The sequence below is a fragment of the Leuresthes tenuis genome, unplaced genomic scaffold, assembly GCF_036924035.1.
Source record: "Leuresthes tenuis unplaced genomic scaffold, fLeuTen1.0.hap1 SCAF_17, whole genome shotgun sequence".
NCBI classification, from domain to species: Eukaryota; Metazoa; Chordata; class Actinopteri; order Atheriniformes; family Atherinopsidae; genus Leuresthes; species Leuresthes tenuis.
Genome location: NW_027325371.1, coordinates 23379271 through 23393765, shown reverse-complemented (window position 1 = coordinate 23393765; position 14495 = coordinate 23379271). Strand labels below are relative to the sequence as shown.

Below are 14495 nucleotides of genomic sequence, written 5' to 3'. Positions count from 1 at the left end.
AAAGTGCTGGTTCTAAAACAAGGTATCAGGAAGAAAAGCCTTTAGAAATGCATGCTGCCGCTCAGTGTGACACCGTTCACACATGCTGCGCTTCTATAGTGCCTCTGAATTAAACCGACAGTACAGAACACTTTTGTTCTGATTAATGCAGCCATAACAACAATGCACACAACGGTTTAAACTACGTTTCAGATTCGTCCTGGTCAGTCTACAAACAGGCCCCCCACATGGACAAAGCAAAATGTCATTTTGTTACTCACAGTTCAACTTATTGCTAAATATGTCAAAGTCAAATGTATTTGTACAGCACATTTCATGTACAAAACAATTCAAAGTGCTTTACATAAAAGCATTGCAGCGGGGAGCAGAAAAAGCATTAAAAACAAGCAACAGTCTGGATAAGTTAAAAGATACCGTGCAGATTTCATGCATAGACACATGAGAAAAGAAATGTTTTTAACCTGGATTTAAAAATGTCTACATTTGGTGACAGTTTAATCTCCACTGGCAGTTTGTTCCACTTGTTTGCAGCATAACAGCTAAATGCTGCTTCTCCAGGTTTAGTCTGGACTCTGGACTGGACCAGCTGACCCGAGTCCTTGGATCTAAGAGCTCTGCTGGCTTTATATTCTCTGAACATATCACAGATGTTACTCAAGCATCTGGACCATTTGTGGTCATTGAGTTGGCCCTCTGTGGCAAATCCATTGGACATTTTGAAAAAGACATTTTCACATGGCTGTGTATAAGGTGGCACAGTTGATGGTGGGGTTGCTGTCCTTAGACCTGCAACACATGAGTTCAGAGAAAGAAAAGACGGAACGGTTCCACCAGGCTCTTTAGCAGAGATGACATGAAGCTGGAGAGTTTGCTGATGAGAGTGTCATTGTGGCTAAGTTAGGTGCAGGCAGGAGAAACTACCACAAAGGTGGTGTTGACTCCAGGTACTCCAGCACCTTGCTGTCTGTTCACAGTAACGAACTTTACAGGCACGAGGGTGAAAATGGGCGTGGTCCAGGAAGTTCACTGCAGTCAACTCCGTGTGGTGTCATCTGTTCCACTGGCCAGGAAAGAGGTGACTGAAAATAGGAGCTCGGCTGATGCGTGGCTGCTGACAGGGGCGTTAGGACCCCGCAGCTGCTCCTCTGACGTTCTGCAGGCAGACGTGCAGGTTGGAACGCGCGACTTCGGTGCTGAGGCAGGAGGCTGGAGGAGGGACATCTCTCAGCAATATCATCCGGTAAGACACTCAACAGTTTGTCGCTGTGCGCCGCCGTCGTCACGACCGCATCGAATCTCCACCACCTCAGGGAACACCTGTTCTTTTCGGAACCAGCGTAAGTACTTCACGGTCGGGGGCTTCTCTGAGGGGGGGTTGGGGTGGGGTGGGGTTGGTGGGGGGGTGGGAGGTCGCGTGCAACTTACTCAAAACACATCTATTTTTACAAGCCTGCCTGTAGCCTGTGCCTATTTATATTCAGTTCAATTCAGTTTTATTTATATAGCGCCAAATTCCAACAAATGGCATCTCAAGGCACTTCAATGATATAGTCCAATTCAAGCCAATTGGAATTCAATTCATTGTAATCATAATCCAATGAAATCCAATTAATTAATTTCAAAATAATCAAATTCATTCATATAGAGCCAATTGAAAAACAATTTGCTCGCTAAGGAAACCAACAGATTGCACTGATATAATAAGCACATATCACACCCAACCTCCACACGCGCATCAAATCTGAAACAAATCGAAACCAAAACATGCCAGTGTGACTTCAAGGAATCAAGTATGCATTAACATGTGCAAAACAACCTCTGAAATCTCATAACCGTGAGAGAGGCAGGTGGAGTCACCGCGAACAGCGGCCTCTGAGCTGCCGTTGACCCCATGTCCAGCCTCTGTCAGCCCGGTCACCCCGGGCCCGGGTGTTGGTGGGCTTTCACAGGCAGCAGGTTTCCCCGCAGGTGCAGCGGTGGTGTCGGTCTTCGATTTCTTAGTAAATCCAAAATGTGCAAGCACATTTGCCTGTCTTCTCTTAGACATTTATTGTTTAGCACCGAAATTGAGCGGTAATTCTTATTTATATTTAAAGATTAAATAACGTTCGGTTTAAGACACAGCGCCCCCACGCTTCAATGGTGAGGACAAGAATTGCATGCAGACCGGGATCTTTATTAAAGGTGAACTCCAGTATTTTTAAACCTAGACCTTATTCCTGGCATGAAATACGTTTATCTACTCACCGAGAAAAGTTTGGCGAAAGTCGGTGTCCTTCGGAAGCTATTTAGAAAACTCACGACCAGCGTATATCCATATAACGAAGTGAACAGGGCAGGGACGATGCAGCCTCTAAATAAGGCATTATCTGTCTTTATTTCACCAATACTTTAAGAAGAATGAATGAACGAACGTGTACTATAGCTCTGTTAGCTCATAGCTGCTGTTATGTGGCTACTTGCAGCTATAGGAGAGCTAACGGAGGGATTTCTACACAGGCACTCTACTGGGACCACTTCATCCACACGCCCCCCTGGAGCACAGTTTATTTACTCCTTTCTCCGTGACAGTCGGCTAACTTCACACAGAGTTTGCTACTGATAGTTTTGTGCAACATGGCAGGATATTTATCAAATTTTGACAACATGAACGACGACTTTGAGTAAGATGGATGTTCTTACCGGAGTGAAGGAGCTGTGCTGCAGCCATGCGTGTAGATGCTGTTCTCGGTGAGTAGATAAACGTATTTCATGCCAGCAATAAGGTCTAGGTTTAAAAATACCAGAGTTCCCCTTTAAATAGCGTTAATCACCCTCATGCACAAATCATACATTAAAAACAGCCTGATTTTACACATGATCCATGATTGTGACAGTACAAAAAGAACCAAAGAAAAAACAAAAAAAAAAGGAAATGCTTGTTTTGTGAAAAACATAATTTTGCCAATATTTTAGAGACACCCCCCCCACACACACACACACACAAAATTTCACAAATCATGTTTTCAGGGGAGGTGATGTCGCAGTAGTTCGCACCCTGCCTGGGACCATGATATCCGTCATGTCGCGTGATGCATCACCTCTTTCTTCCATCCTGCATGTTCACGGCAGGGTTGTAAGACGAACGGGTGTCCACCTGCTGTAAGGTGGGATGCTGTGCAGAGTGACGGTTCTGTCTGCTCATCTTTTAGTCTGGGGATTTCTCCTGAAACTGTGCTAAAAGGTAAAAGAGGAAGAAAGATGCAAACACTGTTATATGTTTCTTAGATTACCAAAATGTTCAACATCTGTGGTTTATTCTGCTCTGATAACTCAGATTCTAACATTTTCATGCTGAACCTCTTCTGATTGGAGGACTAAACACCAAATGGCTTCCACAGTTTTTCCTACCAAGGGTCTCTGTTAAGGATAAGAGCAGGAAACCATTTTCAAAAGTAACTTATTGATTGATTTGCCTTTGATTTGTTTGTTTATATGAAAAACTGAATCAAACAATATGTAGTTTCATCATGATGCTCTGTTGTTGCTATCAGAGCAGCTTTGTTAAGCGTTCAAAAGCTTTATGTAGTCTCTTTTTTGCCTCTGGAAGGCAGCAGAACAAACTGAAAGACATCACTGACATATTAACTCCTTACAGAATTGTTGTAGAAAATCTGAATTGAGTTATGTGCCTTATTGCAATATTCACACTCCTTTAGCTCTGTCCTTAGTTTCCGACTTGGCCGCCATGCCTCAGGCAATGACTAACAAATGTTAGGAAGTCAGACTGTTTACAGAACATAAAATTTGTATTTGACTGATAGCATATGTTGCATTAATCAGTGAGTCATAAACCACTCCAAGCCTCAAATTACATTGAGTACATTGTATGAATACTGCAATACACCTTATTACCAATTCATTTTTGTAAATTCCAAAATTGAAATGAGACATTTAAGCAATTTATGACTCTATATAGTCATCCATCCGTACACTGACAAGCAAAATAGCGCAAATCAGTTAGAGACTTTTATACTCTTCTAATATTCTTTTAGTACAGGACATTCTATGAATTAAGATCTATAAAAGTGCAGTCCAAATGGAGATCCCAACTACAAATGCTTGGGAGCTGTGAATGTGGTGTGAAAGTGCATCACAATTTCCCAGGGAATGTCCAACAAGCAGCTTATTGTGGGCTACAAGAACAGATTCCACAAAGACACAGGAGACAGGTTTATAGTGTTAGACACGACCCCTAGGCTAACACTGGGCTACAGTATGTATTTCTATGGTAACACACTGTGACACCTGCTGACACATAAGAGAAGAACAAGAGAACAATATCCCACTGCCATGAAGAAATCAGTTATTCTGTTGGAGCGAAGGTAGCTGAACGGTGTGATATTTTAATTTATTGAGCTTTTCAAGAAAATGGTCCCATTTAAGATGATAAAGAGTGACGTGGCTTTGTGCAATGAATATGTAAAAACATTTAGCTAAACTCCAGGTTATCTCATGAGCATTAAGCTTGACTGATCATGCTACCTGGAGACTCTGGATTGCTGGCTGTTTGGCCTGAAATCAGCCAGCATCTCTACCACAAACTCACTCCTGCTGCTTCCTCAAGAGGTTATAAATGAGGTGATGGAGCTGTAACCTGCTTCATCACTGTCAACACAGCAGCTGATTATCTTTGTTGCTTTGATTTGTATAAGTCTAAAGAAGAGTTATCAAAAAGACACAGGGACAAGCACCAAAACAGATTTCAACTTACAGTAAATAGAACACATGAACTTTCAAAGATGTCTTTTGCTTGGGTGCTAATATGTGGCTATGTGGTGAAAGCCATCCTCCGGAGCCACACTGGGCTTATAAATCACAGGGAGCAGTAAAAGAGTTGGCCCATATAGAGGATTTGCAGCTACTGAGGCTTTCAGCCTTTCAAGGTTGGGCAGTCGGGACACAACTAAACACATGATCAGTGGCAAGAAGGTCAAGTGTCAAACATGGTCAGTCAATAGCATTCCCTTCCTTCAATCTACAACTCCATGGATCTCCGACCGAAAGAATACTGTGTGGTATCTCTTTATATTCATTCAATCATTCTTCAAATTGTTCATTCAGTTTCAGAGTTGCAGTGGCAACAGGTGGATCAAAGAAGCCCAAGCCTCCAGTATCTTCAGTCCAGCGCCTCCTGAAGGCTCAAGCTGAAAGCTGCATCACATCTCTGTTAGCATTCACAGGCATCCTGATACTGAATGTCTTAAAAAACACCTACTGTGACTGAAATGAAACAGGATATCTGACATGATGTCGACCACTCAGCAAATTTGGAGTCTTGAGCACAGACTTTACAGAAAAAACAATGTAGCCTCAAATTTGGCATTCAGCCATTGCCATCTTGATATTTTTTGAAGATTTAAGTGACCTTATTTGGATAGTGATAGTTGAAATCAATCATAGCTGGCTCGTTGGCTTCAAAAGAATTCCCAAAGGGTCACTTAACAGTTGGCCAGGCGTTCTGATTGGGAAAAAAAGGCCTCTTTGACTATCATAAATGAGCTCAACGTATCCTTGTTTTACTCTCTACATTTATAACTAGGCACCGTCAGGATTGTATTCCATAACCTGAAGCCACAGGAGTGGCTATTCAACTTAAAGAAGGAGGTGACGATGACTCTGCTAATAACTTTACAATAGTCAGCATGTTGCCAGCAAAAATGTCAAATCTCAGTCACAGAATATTCTTTACATATCATTTAAAGAGCAAATATTAAGCAAGCACTTAACAAATGTACACTCTATTCTACTGCAACAATAGTTTCTTTATCAAATGTTTTAGAGGATTCGAGTCCACTGCTGAGAATGATAATGAATCTGCTGAGAAGGCAGGTGGGCCACTTTAAACATTATGTGTGAATATAAGGTATTACAGTTTATTTGGATATCACAAACAAGGTGCAAAATGGATTTTACACAAAATCTTTATATTCTGAGGCTTCTGACGCTTACACAGTAGATTCAGACGACAGCACAGGTCTATTTTATTCATCAGAATCTGTTATTAATAAGGTATCTATCTCTCCCTGTACATTTATGTTCACTTAAATACTGTATCTTCATATTTAAATGTGTTACAGAGTCATTGTGCTTTAACATAGTATGAAAAGCTAAATAATAAGGTTAAAGCTATTTAATGAGGAAAACTTTGTGGCCAAAGCTGCAGAAACCAGCACACTGTTTAGACTGCAGTGACACTGGAGACCTCATTTAAATGTAATTAAAGCCTACTAAAAACCAAGTGCTCTGGTCTGTGGGCTGAAAATGGGTCCCACTCTGGCCTTGCTTGAAACCTGATTGGACAGAAATATGTATTTTTGAGGCCTAATATCTTTTTTTATTAAAGAGCTGTTTTAATTATTAGTCTATTATCCAAAATGCACACGAGCACTTTAAGCATAATGAGTGGATCTAGCTGAAGATTTGTATGGGGAGCAGTGAGGAACCTTTGCCAGCCTCTCTGTCCACAGTCACAGTACTACCCACTTCTCTGCATCTATCTGCATGCAGTTGTGTGTTTCTGTGCTGAACACTTCCGAAGATCCCTGATATGTAAACTGTCAACATCTGTAAAATCTACATCTGGGCTTTAAGAGCACAAAGCAGAGGAGGGTTCCATGTCAGATGGAGCTGACACTTCTTGTTTTTCAAAATACAATTTAAGTAATTAGACAATATGTAGATCAAACGGTAACGTCTAGGGATACATTTGTGGAAATGTATTGAATGTGAGTGGGTGTGTTGTATTGGCAGGGAAACTCACCCCAGTCACTTACTGTCTTTTCTTTTTTTCAGCTTTTTTCTCGCCTTCATTAAGACACAACCATAAAGCACCATGGGAGGCGTTGCAGTGGATGTGGGTGCAAGTGGTGTAAAGGCTCCAGATGGAGGATGGGGTTGGGCTGTGCTTGCTGGATGTTTTGTCATCACTGGCTTCTCCTACGCATTCCCTAAAGCAATTAGTGTCTTTTTCAAAGAGCTGATCAGGGAGTTTGGTGTTGGATACAGCGACACTGCCTGGATTTCTTCTATACTGCTGGCCATGCTTTATGGCTCAGGTGGGCTTCCCTTTGTTTACAGTATAAACACATAACAGGTGGACACTTTTATAGTTCAGTGTAACATGCAATAAACATGCCATTACACTAATATACCAGCTGATGTTTGACTTTTGTCAACCCTGGGTGGAACAACAAACAGTGTCCAACACAACACTGTCCGAGCATTGCCTTCTTTAGTCTGTCCCACTAAACTCCTGAAGATTTTCTACTGACTACTTAAAATAACTTTTCTTCCTTTGGTTTTAGGTTTAACATTCTTTAAATACATGTAAGAAATCCTCAAACAACAAATCAACTTCCTCTCACAGTGAAAAAACTTTCAGGTTAATTGGTGATTCTAAATTGACTGTAAACCTACTCCAGGTTTCAGTCTGATTGTTTGTCTTTGTATTGGCTCTGTGATGGATTGGCAACCTGTACAGGGTGTGCATTATCAAAAAAACAAAACAAAACACTGTGTATTTAAACCAGAATTAATCAGGGTTATGGTCATATAATCTTCATATTTTGGAAATATGATGGGCAGTATGATGCACCTGGGCAGTGAGCTACACAGAGCCTGAGCTGGCTTCTGTCACAGCTTGTGTTTTCATTATTGTTATGTTCAGGTTCTGACACGTTTTATGTTTGATCTTCATGTTTTCAGGTTCTTTGTTATGTTCTTGTCATGTTTTTCCCCTGCCACTTAGTTTCACTCATGTCACCTGTTTCATTGTCATCAGCTGCACCCACTCACTAATCACTCGTCTCAGTATTTAGTCTCCCAGTTGGTTCATGTTCATGGCAGAATCCTCACTTACCCATTCATGCCACGGTCGCCACAGTTAAGTCTGGTTCTTGCCTCATGGTCATGTTATTTATCCAGAGTCTTGTTTTTCATAGTTTAAGTATCTTTGAGATCTGGCGCTGCCGCGCCTTTTGTTCTTGTTCCCCTTTTGTTGTTAATAAATCTTGTTATTTTTTAAAGAACTGCATCTGAGTCCTACCTTCACCACCGTTTCTGACAGCTTCTGTCTCTGTCCAGGTCCTCTGTGCAGCGTGCTGGTGAACCGCTTCGGCTGTCGGCCAGTGATGATGGTGGGAGGCCTCTTTGCCTCTTTGGGAATGATCCTGGCTTCCTTCTCCACCAGCATTATCCATATCTACCTCTCAACAGGAGTCATTACAGGTTTCAATGTCTGCACAGCACTGCAAATATTTCAGTAAATTATTAAAACATCTCCCTTCTCTAACATTTAAAAAAAAAAATAAAAAATCGTATTTATAGTCAGGGAGCTTGGATGTGGTACCTCCTATTTTTGGGCTTGCTGGGGTGGTCAAAAAGCTCCTCAGTGGCAATGCCCCGGGGCTTCTGTGCTCAAGCTGCTGCCCCCGCAACCTGATCCCCAAAGAAGCGATAGATGATGGATGGATGGATGGATTTTCATTTATTTCTCTTATTCTGGAACAGCTTTTCACTCTGCCTTGTCACACGGCTGTTAGTGACACATAAATGTTCAGAATACACATTGTACTAATTACAGTAGTTCTTATTAAACACGTCTCAGACTTTAGGATAAGAGTTAGGAGCATCCTGATGAAAAAAGGATGAGGAAGTGAGCATGCATATAATCTCATGGTTTATGGTGACTGGTTTGGGTTTTGTTTCCTTCATTTGTTTGACATCAGTGATGTTCTGTCTCAGTTTAGCTTACTTCTGGTTGTATTTCACAAGAGCTTGTCCCTTTTTGCATTCAGTTTAGTTTTACTACCTTTTCTTGTTTCACACCTACTTTTAGGTTAATGATTGCCACACGTGTAATTCTGCCAATGGCCTTCCTCCATATATGTACTGCTTAATTGTATTTGCTCAGTACCTAATCCTAGATTTCAGTTCTGTTCATGTCCTGTTTTTCACTCTGCTCAGCCCCACCATGCCTTTTAAGATCATCTCTTGGATTTTAGTTTTTGGTTTTTGAACTGTCTGCCTTGCTTGACCTTTGGTTTGCTCCTTTGGTTAGTTATTAAAATCAATCTTTCGTTCTGCCTGCCTCCTGCCAGGCAATCTCTTTTCAAGTACCCTACTACTCACATTTGGTATAATCCATTAGGCACATAAACTGGAGAAAAAAGAAAACAGTGTTAAGTGTTAGACTGACTTCTTGTTTTAGGGAACTCATCAGTGAGAACTGGAAATTAAAGCAGGTTAAAAAGCTTATAGCTGTAAACCAAAGAAAGTATCTGTTCCCCTGGAGGAAAGTGTTGACAGAATTTTTTTTATTTTAAATGGTGACTTTTAGGGACTTTTTTGGAAACAAATTGACAAATTACAGTGATGCAATGTAACTAGTTAATTTGTCCAAGTAATACAGTTAGAAAAGGAAGGAAAACTGACAATGGGGGACCTTTTTTTTTTTTTTTTGGACACTTTACCATCAGGTTTTCTGAATGATATGTAACAGCACATGAAATCAGTTGCAAGATTCAGAGTTCGAATCAGTTGGGACTGTCTGTTGGGACATAACTTTATGTGCTTATACAGATGAGCTGCTCTTTGAACCTCCAAATTCCTGCTTGCACAAAAGCAGTATATGTACTTATGTTAGGGGCATGAATGTAAATCTACATTTGGAAAAAGTAAAGGACTATCCAACTGTCTATTCCTTTGTTCCAGGTATGGGATTAGCCCTAAATTTCCAACCGTCTTTGATTATGTTGAATCGTTACTTCAGTGAGAAGCGTCCTTTGGCCAATGGCCTTTCAGCAGCCGGAAGTCCTGTGGCTCTGTGCTGCCTGTCTCCACTGGGGCAGGTCCTTCAGTACCGATATGGTTGGAGAGGTGGCTTCCTCATCTTGGGTGGTATTCTACTGAACTGCTGTGTGTGTGGAGCCCTCATGAAGCCTCTGGTTGCTCCTAAAACCCTCAAGTCCAAAGACGTGGTACAGGACAATGATAAAGAAACAGATGGGGAAGAGGAGAAGAAGAAAAAAGTCAAACCTAAACTGTTGGACTTCTCTGTGTTCAAAGACCGTGGCTTTGTCATCTACACTGTGGCAGCATCCATCATGGTGCTGGGGTTGTTTGTGCCCCCGGTGTTTGTTGTTAGCTACGCTAAGGAGCTTGGAAATGAGGACACCACTTCTGCCCTGCTGCTCACCATCCTGGGTTTCATTGACATTTTTGCACGGCCTACATGTGGTGTGATTGCTGGATTGAAATGGGTTCGGCCTCGTTGTATCTACCTCTTTAGCTTTGCCATGTTCTTCAATGGAATCACTGACCTGATTGGCTCACAGGTGGGTGAATGCTTGCAAAAAAAAGAACCTAATTGATGTCATATCTAAGAATTTTCTGCCATTAAAATGTCCTAATTATTCACAGGCCAAGGACTATGCGTCTCTGGTGGTCTTCTGCATCTTCTTTGGCATTTCTTATGGAATGGTGGGTGCGCTACAGTTTGAGGTTCTAATGGCAATAGTTGGTACTGAGAAATTCTCCAGTGCAATTGGCCTTGTCCTGCTCATGGAGGCTATTGCTGTGCTGGTGGGACCACCAGGCGCAGGTAGGTAAACACATATTCATTTTAAGGGGTCAATTTATTTGGTATTAAGGTTTCTGCTCACAGTTTGCCTTGAGCAGAAACCTTGGTTTGGTGTGTTTGCCCTTCCAAACACACTGGGACAGACTTGTTATAGCAGCTTCTGTCTGTATACTAGTGTGTATTATCAGTGGTTGCTTTAAAAAAAAAACTTGCTGTGACATGGAGTTAAAAAGAAGGGATTTTACTTTTTACTTTGGAACTCACATTTTATCCTCTCTGTTTCCTCAGGCTGGCTGCTTGATGCTACCAAAAACTACATGTTTGTCTTCCTGCTGGCAGGAAGCGAGGTGGTGCTCTCAGCTGTGGTCCTGGCTACTTGTAACTTCCTGTTTATAAAAAAGCAGCTACCTGTATCAGCAGGCAAACTTGACAGCATCACAGTAACCAATGATTCCAAAACAAAGATGTGCAGCAAAGGTTCAGAGCTGAATGATGAGGAAGAGAAAGGGCTAAGAGTGGACAAGGATAGGGAATCCATAAAGGAGGAAGAGGATAGGGACAATGAGGAAGTAGATGGGCTCCGACCAAAGAGTGAAACAGTGGACTCACAGGAAGTGGAGAGGTTCTTGAAAGAACCGCAACAGAATAGTAGCATGGCTGCCAGTCCTGAAACATGTCTGTGAGTAGAGATGGAGGATGTAGGTTTATGAACCAGACAGCTCAGTGATGTGTTCTCATTAGCGTTGTACTGTATGATATGCTTTTACCATAATCCTGTCTGTTGTTGAGGTGTTTTTGTAATTTGCAGGGAGGTCATTTGCCTTTACTGAGTTATGTCAGTAATGTCTTATCACTTGATGTTTTAAAGTGTATTAAATAGTAGATAATTGAAGAACACAGTTGCAGCACTGCCATAGAGTTCAGGATTGTCTCTTTCTAGTCTCAGCAAATCACATCCAAAGACCATTTACTACAGATGGAAATAGATTTTAATTCGCTATGGTATAGTAAAATATTACTAGTACATTCCAGACTATAAGCCTCTACCTTTTCCCCAGGCTTTGAGCATTGCGGCTTATAATACAGTGGAGCTAATATGTTTTTTTTTTTTTCCTTTTTTTTTTCATGCCACCAAAGACATTTTGCCTCGTAACATTAGACCAATAAAATTAACGGTTAGTAGTTGTACAATGAATTTGTATGATAAATCAAGCACACTTATACTAATTCAGTTTCAGTTTTTATTTATTTAGCGCCAAATTACAACAAATGTCATCTCAAAGCACTTAAATAATATAGTCCAATTCAAGCCAATTGGAGTTCAATTCATTGTAATCATAATCAATGAAATCCAATTAATTTCAAAATAATCTAATTAATTCATATAGAGCCCATTCAAAAGCAATATCCTAGCTAAAGAAACCAACAGATTGCATCGAAATCTCCCGTCCTGAGCGTGCCTGTGGCGACTGTGGAAAGGAACGACTCCCTTTTAACAGGAAGAAACCTCTGGCAGAACCAGGAAGGGTGGCCATCCGCCTCGACCAGCTGGGATTTGAGAAGACAGAAAAGAGGGGGGAAAAACACCATAACACCATTCAAAGGATACCTGTTGGAACAGGGAAACACAAGTTAATAACCACAATAATGTCACATGTACATAATATCGTTTGAGACATTAAACAGGAGGAAAAAGAGAGCAAAGTGAGGAAAGGTGAGACAGATGAGGTCCCCCAGCAGTCTAAGCCTATAGCAGCTTAACTATGGGATGTTTCAGGATCCATCCCTAACTATAAGCTTTATCAAAAAGGAAAGTTTTAAACCTAATCTTAAAAGTGGAAAGGGTATCTGCTTCCCGGACATTTACTGGCAGCTTATTCCACAAGAGAGGGGCCTGATAACTGAAGGCTCTGTCTCCCATTCTACTTTTAGAAACTCTGGGAACCACAAGGAAACCTGCAGTTTGGAAGCGAAGTGCTCTGTTAGGAAAATATCTTACAATGAGATCTTTAAGATATGATGGAGCTCGGTCATTAAGAGCTTTATATGTGAGGAGAAGAATCTTAAATTCTGTTCTGAATTTAACAGGGAGCCAATGAAGAGAAGCTAAAACTGGAGAAACATGATCTCTGCTGTTAGTTCTCATCAGAACTCTGGCTGCAGCATTTTGGATCAGCTGGAGGCTTTTCAGAGAATATGTGGGACAGGAATACTACAAAATTAATGTAAATCGGTCATTTGTACTCGCCCTCAACATGGAAAACAAACAAAGAAATGCATATGATGCGGCTTTTAAATTAAAGGCGATCAATCTGAGATGAGACTGAGAGCGACAACGAAGAGACTGAAGTGAGCGACGAAGTTCTGAGGCTGTTCAATTCGGACACTGAAGAAATGACTTTGATGGTTTTACTGTGAGGGAGGAAGATGAAGAAAGCGATCAATGGCTTTTCCTAGTAGGCTACTCTTTTTTTTTTACCAGCAGTGTTACAGTCACTGTTCGAAAAAAGCATTAACGCCACGTATTTGTGCGTTACTGATAGGTATTTAACTTAAAACCATCGGTGTTACAGACACTGTTCGGGAAAAAAAGCATTTGCGCCATGTATTTATGCGTTACCAATAGGTATTTGAGTTAAAACCAGCGGTGTTACAGGCACTGTTCGGGGAAAAAAGCATTTGCAGCATGTATTTGTTTATGTTACCATATGCATTTAATTGAAAGTTTAAAAATCCTCACGTGTAACATCTTTCTGTGTAAATATCTCATATTACATTGTGGACACCCACGGCTTATAATCCGGTGCGGCCTATAAAAGTACAAAATGGATTTTCTTTTTAAGATTACAGGCTGTGGCTTATATTCAGGTGCGCTCTATAGTCCGGAATTTACGGTAATTAAAAGTAATTTAATTACTTAAGAACAGATTGTTCTTGTTATAATTAATAATGAAATAAGAAATAATCAAAAACTAACAGCCCATCTCTCCCACTGATTTCCCCGAAACATCATGAAAAGCAAAATATATAATGGAACATGAAGCTACTGTTGGTCACCTTCCTTTTTGGTTTTACCAAATATGAACCAGACAAGAAAATGTTATTTGGATTTATTTTACACCTGTAAACAATTAGTTCATTGTACATCCATCCATCTTCTATACCTGCTTAATCTGTCGGTCGGGTCGCAGGGGGGCTGGAGCCTATCCCAGCCGTCATTGGGCAAGAGGCGGGGTATACCCTGGACAGGTCGCCAGTCCATCGCAGGGCCACACAGAGACAAACGACACAAATAACCACACATACGCTCACCCTCACTCCGACGGACAATTTTAGAGACACCAATTAACCTAGCATGGATGTTTTTGGACAGTGGGAGGAAGCTGGAGTATTCAGAGAGAATTCATTGTATATGTTCACTGCATTTTTTGCCCAAAATATACCATCATAAATGTTTACCAGAGCACCATCAGCGTGACAAAATGATCCCAAAGAAGTGCATTATTTACATTTGTTTGTGTCTATTTTGAAAAAAAAAACTAGTGTTCACAGTTGTTTTGACTGTCAAGACTTTTTTTTAAAAAATAAAGCTTTCTGTATTTGTGACCTCTTAAACTCTACAGCAGAGATAATTAGACTTGGGTTTGAGTGTCTAAATGATATATTAATATAATGTTTGTTTTAACTTTTTCACTGGATGTATTATTGATAAGAAAAGTGCAGAACTGAATTGCTTTTTCTGTTCCTTGTTATTAAGAATGAGAAAAGCTTGAATTGAACTCTGTAAGTAGAATAATTTTTGTGGTAAGGCTCGAACAGAAAACCACTCAATTCAATTATATTAATTTTATTTATATAACGCCAAATCACAACA

The 14495-nt window shown here is 40.7% G+C and overlaps 1 protein-coding gene across 3 annotated transcripts; it reads left to right on the top strand.

Moving 5' to 3' along the window:
- The first annotated feature begins 1114 nt into the window (after positions 1-1114).
- On the top strand, positions 1115-13954 carry slc16a3a (solute carrier family 16 member 3a). Of its 3 annotated transcripts, XM_072369362.1 has the most exons (7): positions 1115-1337; positions 3112-3223; positions 6835-7097; positions 8125-8268; positions 9754-10376; positions 10462-10642; positions 10910-13954. In XM_072369362.1, the coding sequence occupies exons 3-7, from the start codon at positions 6875-6877 to the stop codon at positions 11302-11304; spliced, it is 1566 nt and encodes a 521-aa protein (XP_072225463.1). In that variant the 5' UTR covers positions 1115-1337; positions 3112-3223; positions 6835-6874; the 3' UTR covers positions 11305-13954. The 3 variants fall into 3 exon arrangements, with proteins under 3 accessions (XP_072225463.1, XP_072225462.1, XP_072225464.1); XM_072369361.1 differs by lacking the exon at positions 3112-3223; XM_072369363.1 differs by lacking the exons at positions 1115-1337; positions 3112-3223 and having other exon boundaries at positions 5496-7097.
- The last annotated feature ends 541 nt before the right edge of the window (positions 13955-14495 follow it).

Coding starts and splice junctions, on each gene's coding strand:
- slc16a3a (XM_072369361.1), top strand. CDS start 6,875: ATGGGAGGCGTTGCAGTGGATGTGGGTGCAAGTGGTGTAAAGGCTCCA. Junction 7,098..8,124: donor GGCCATGCTTTATGGCTCAG/GTGGGCTTCCCT, acceptor GTCTCTGTCCAG/GTCCTCTGTGCAGCGTGCTG. Junction 10,643..10,909: donor GGTGGGACCACCAGGCGCAG/GTAGGTAAACAC, acceptor CTGTTTCCTCAG/GCTGGCTGCTTGATGCTACC.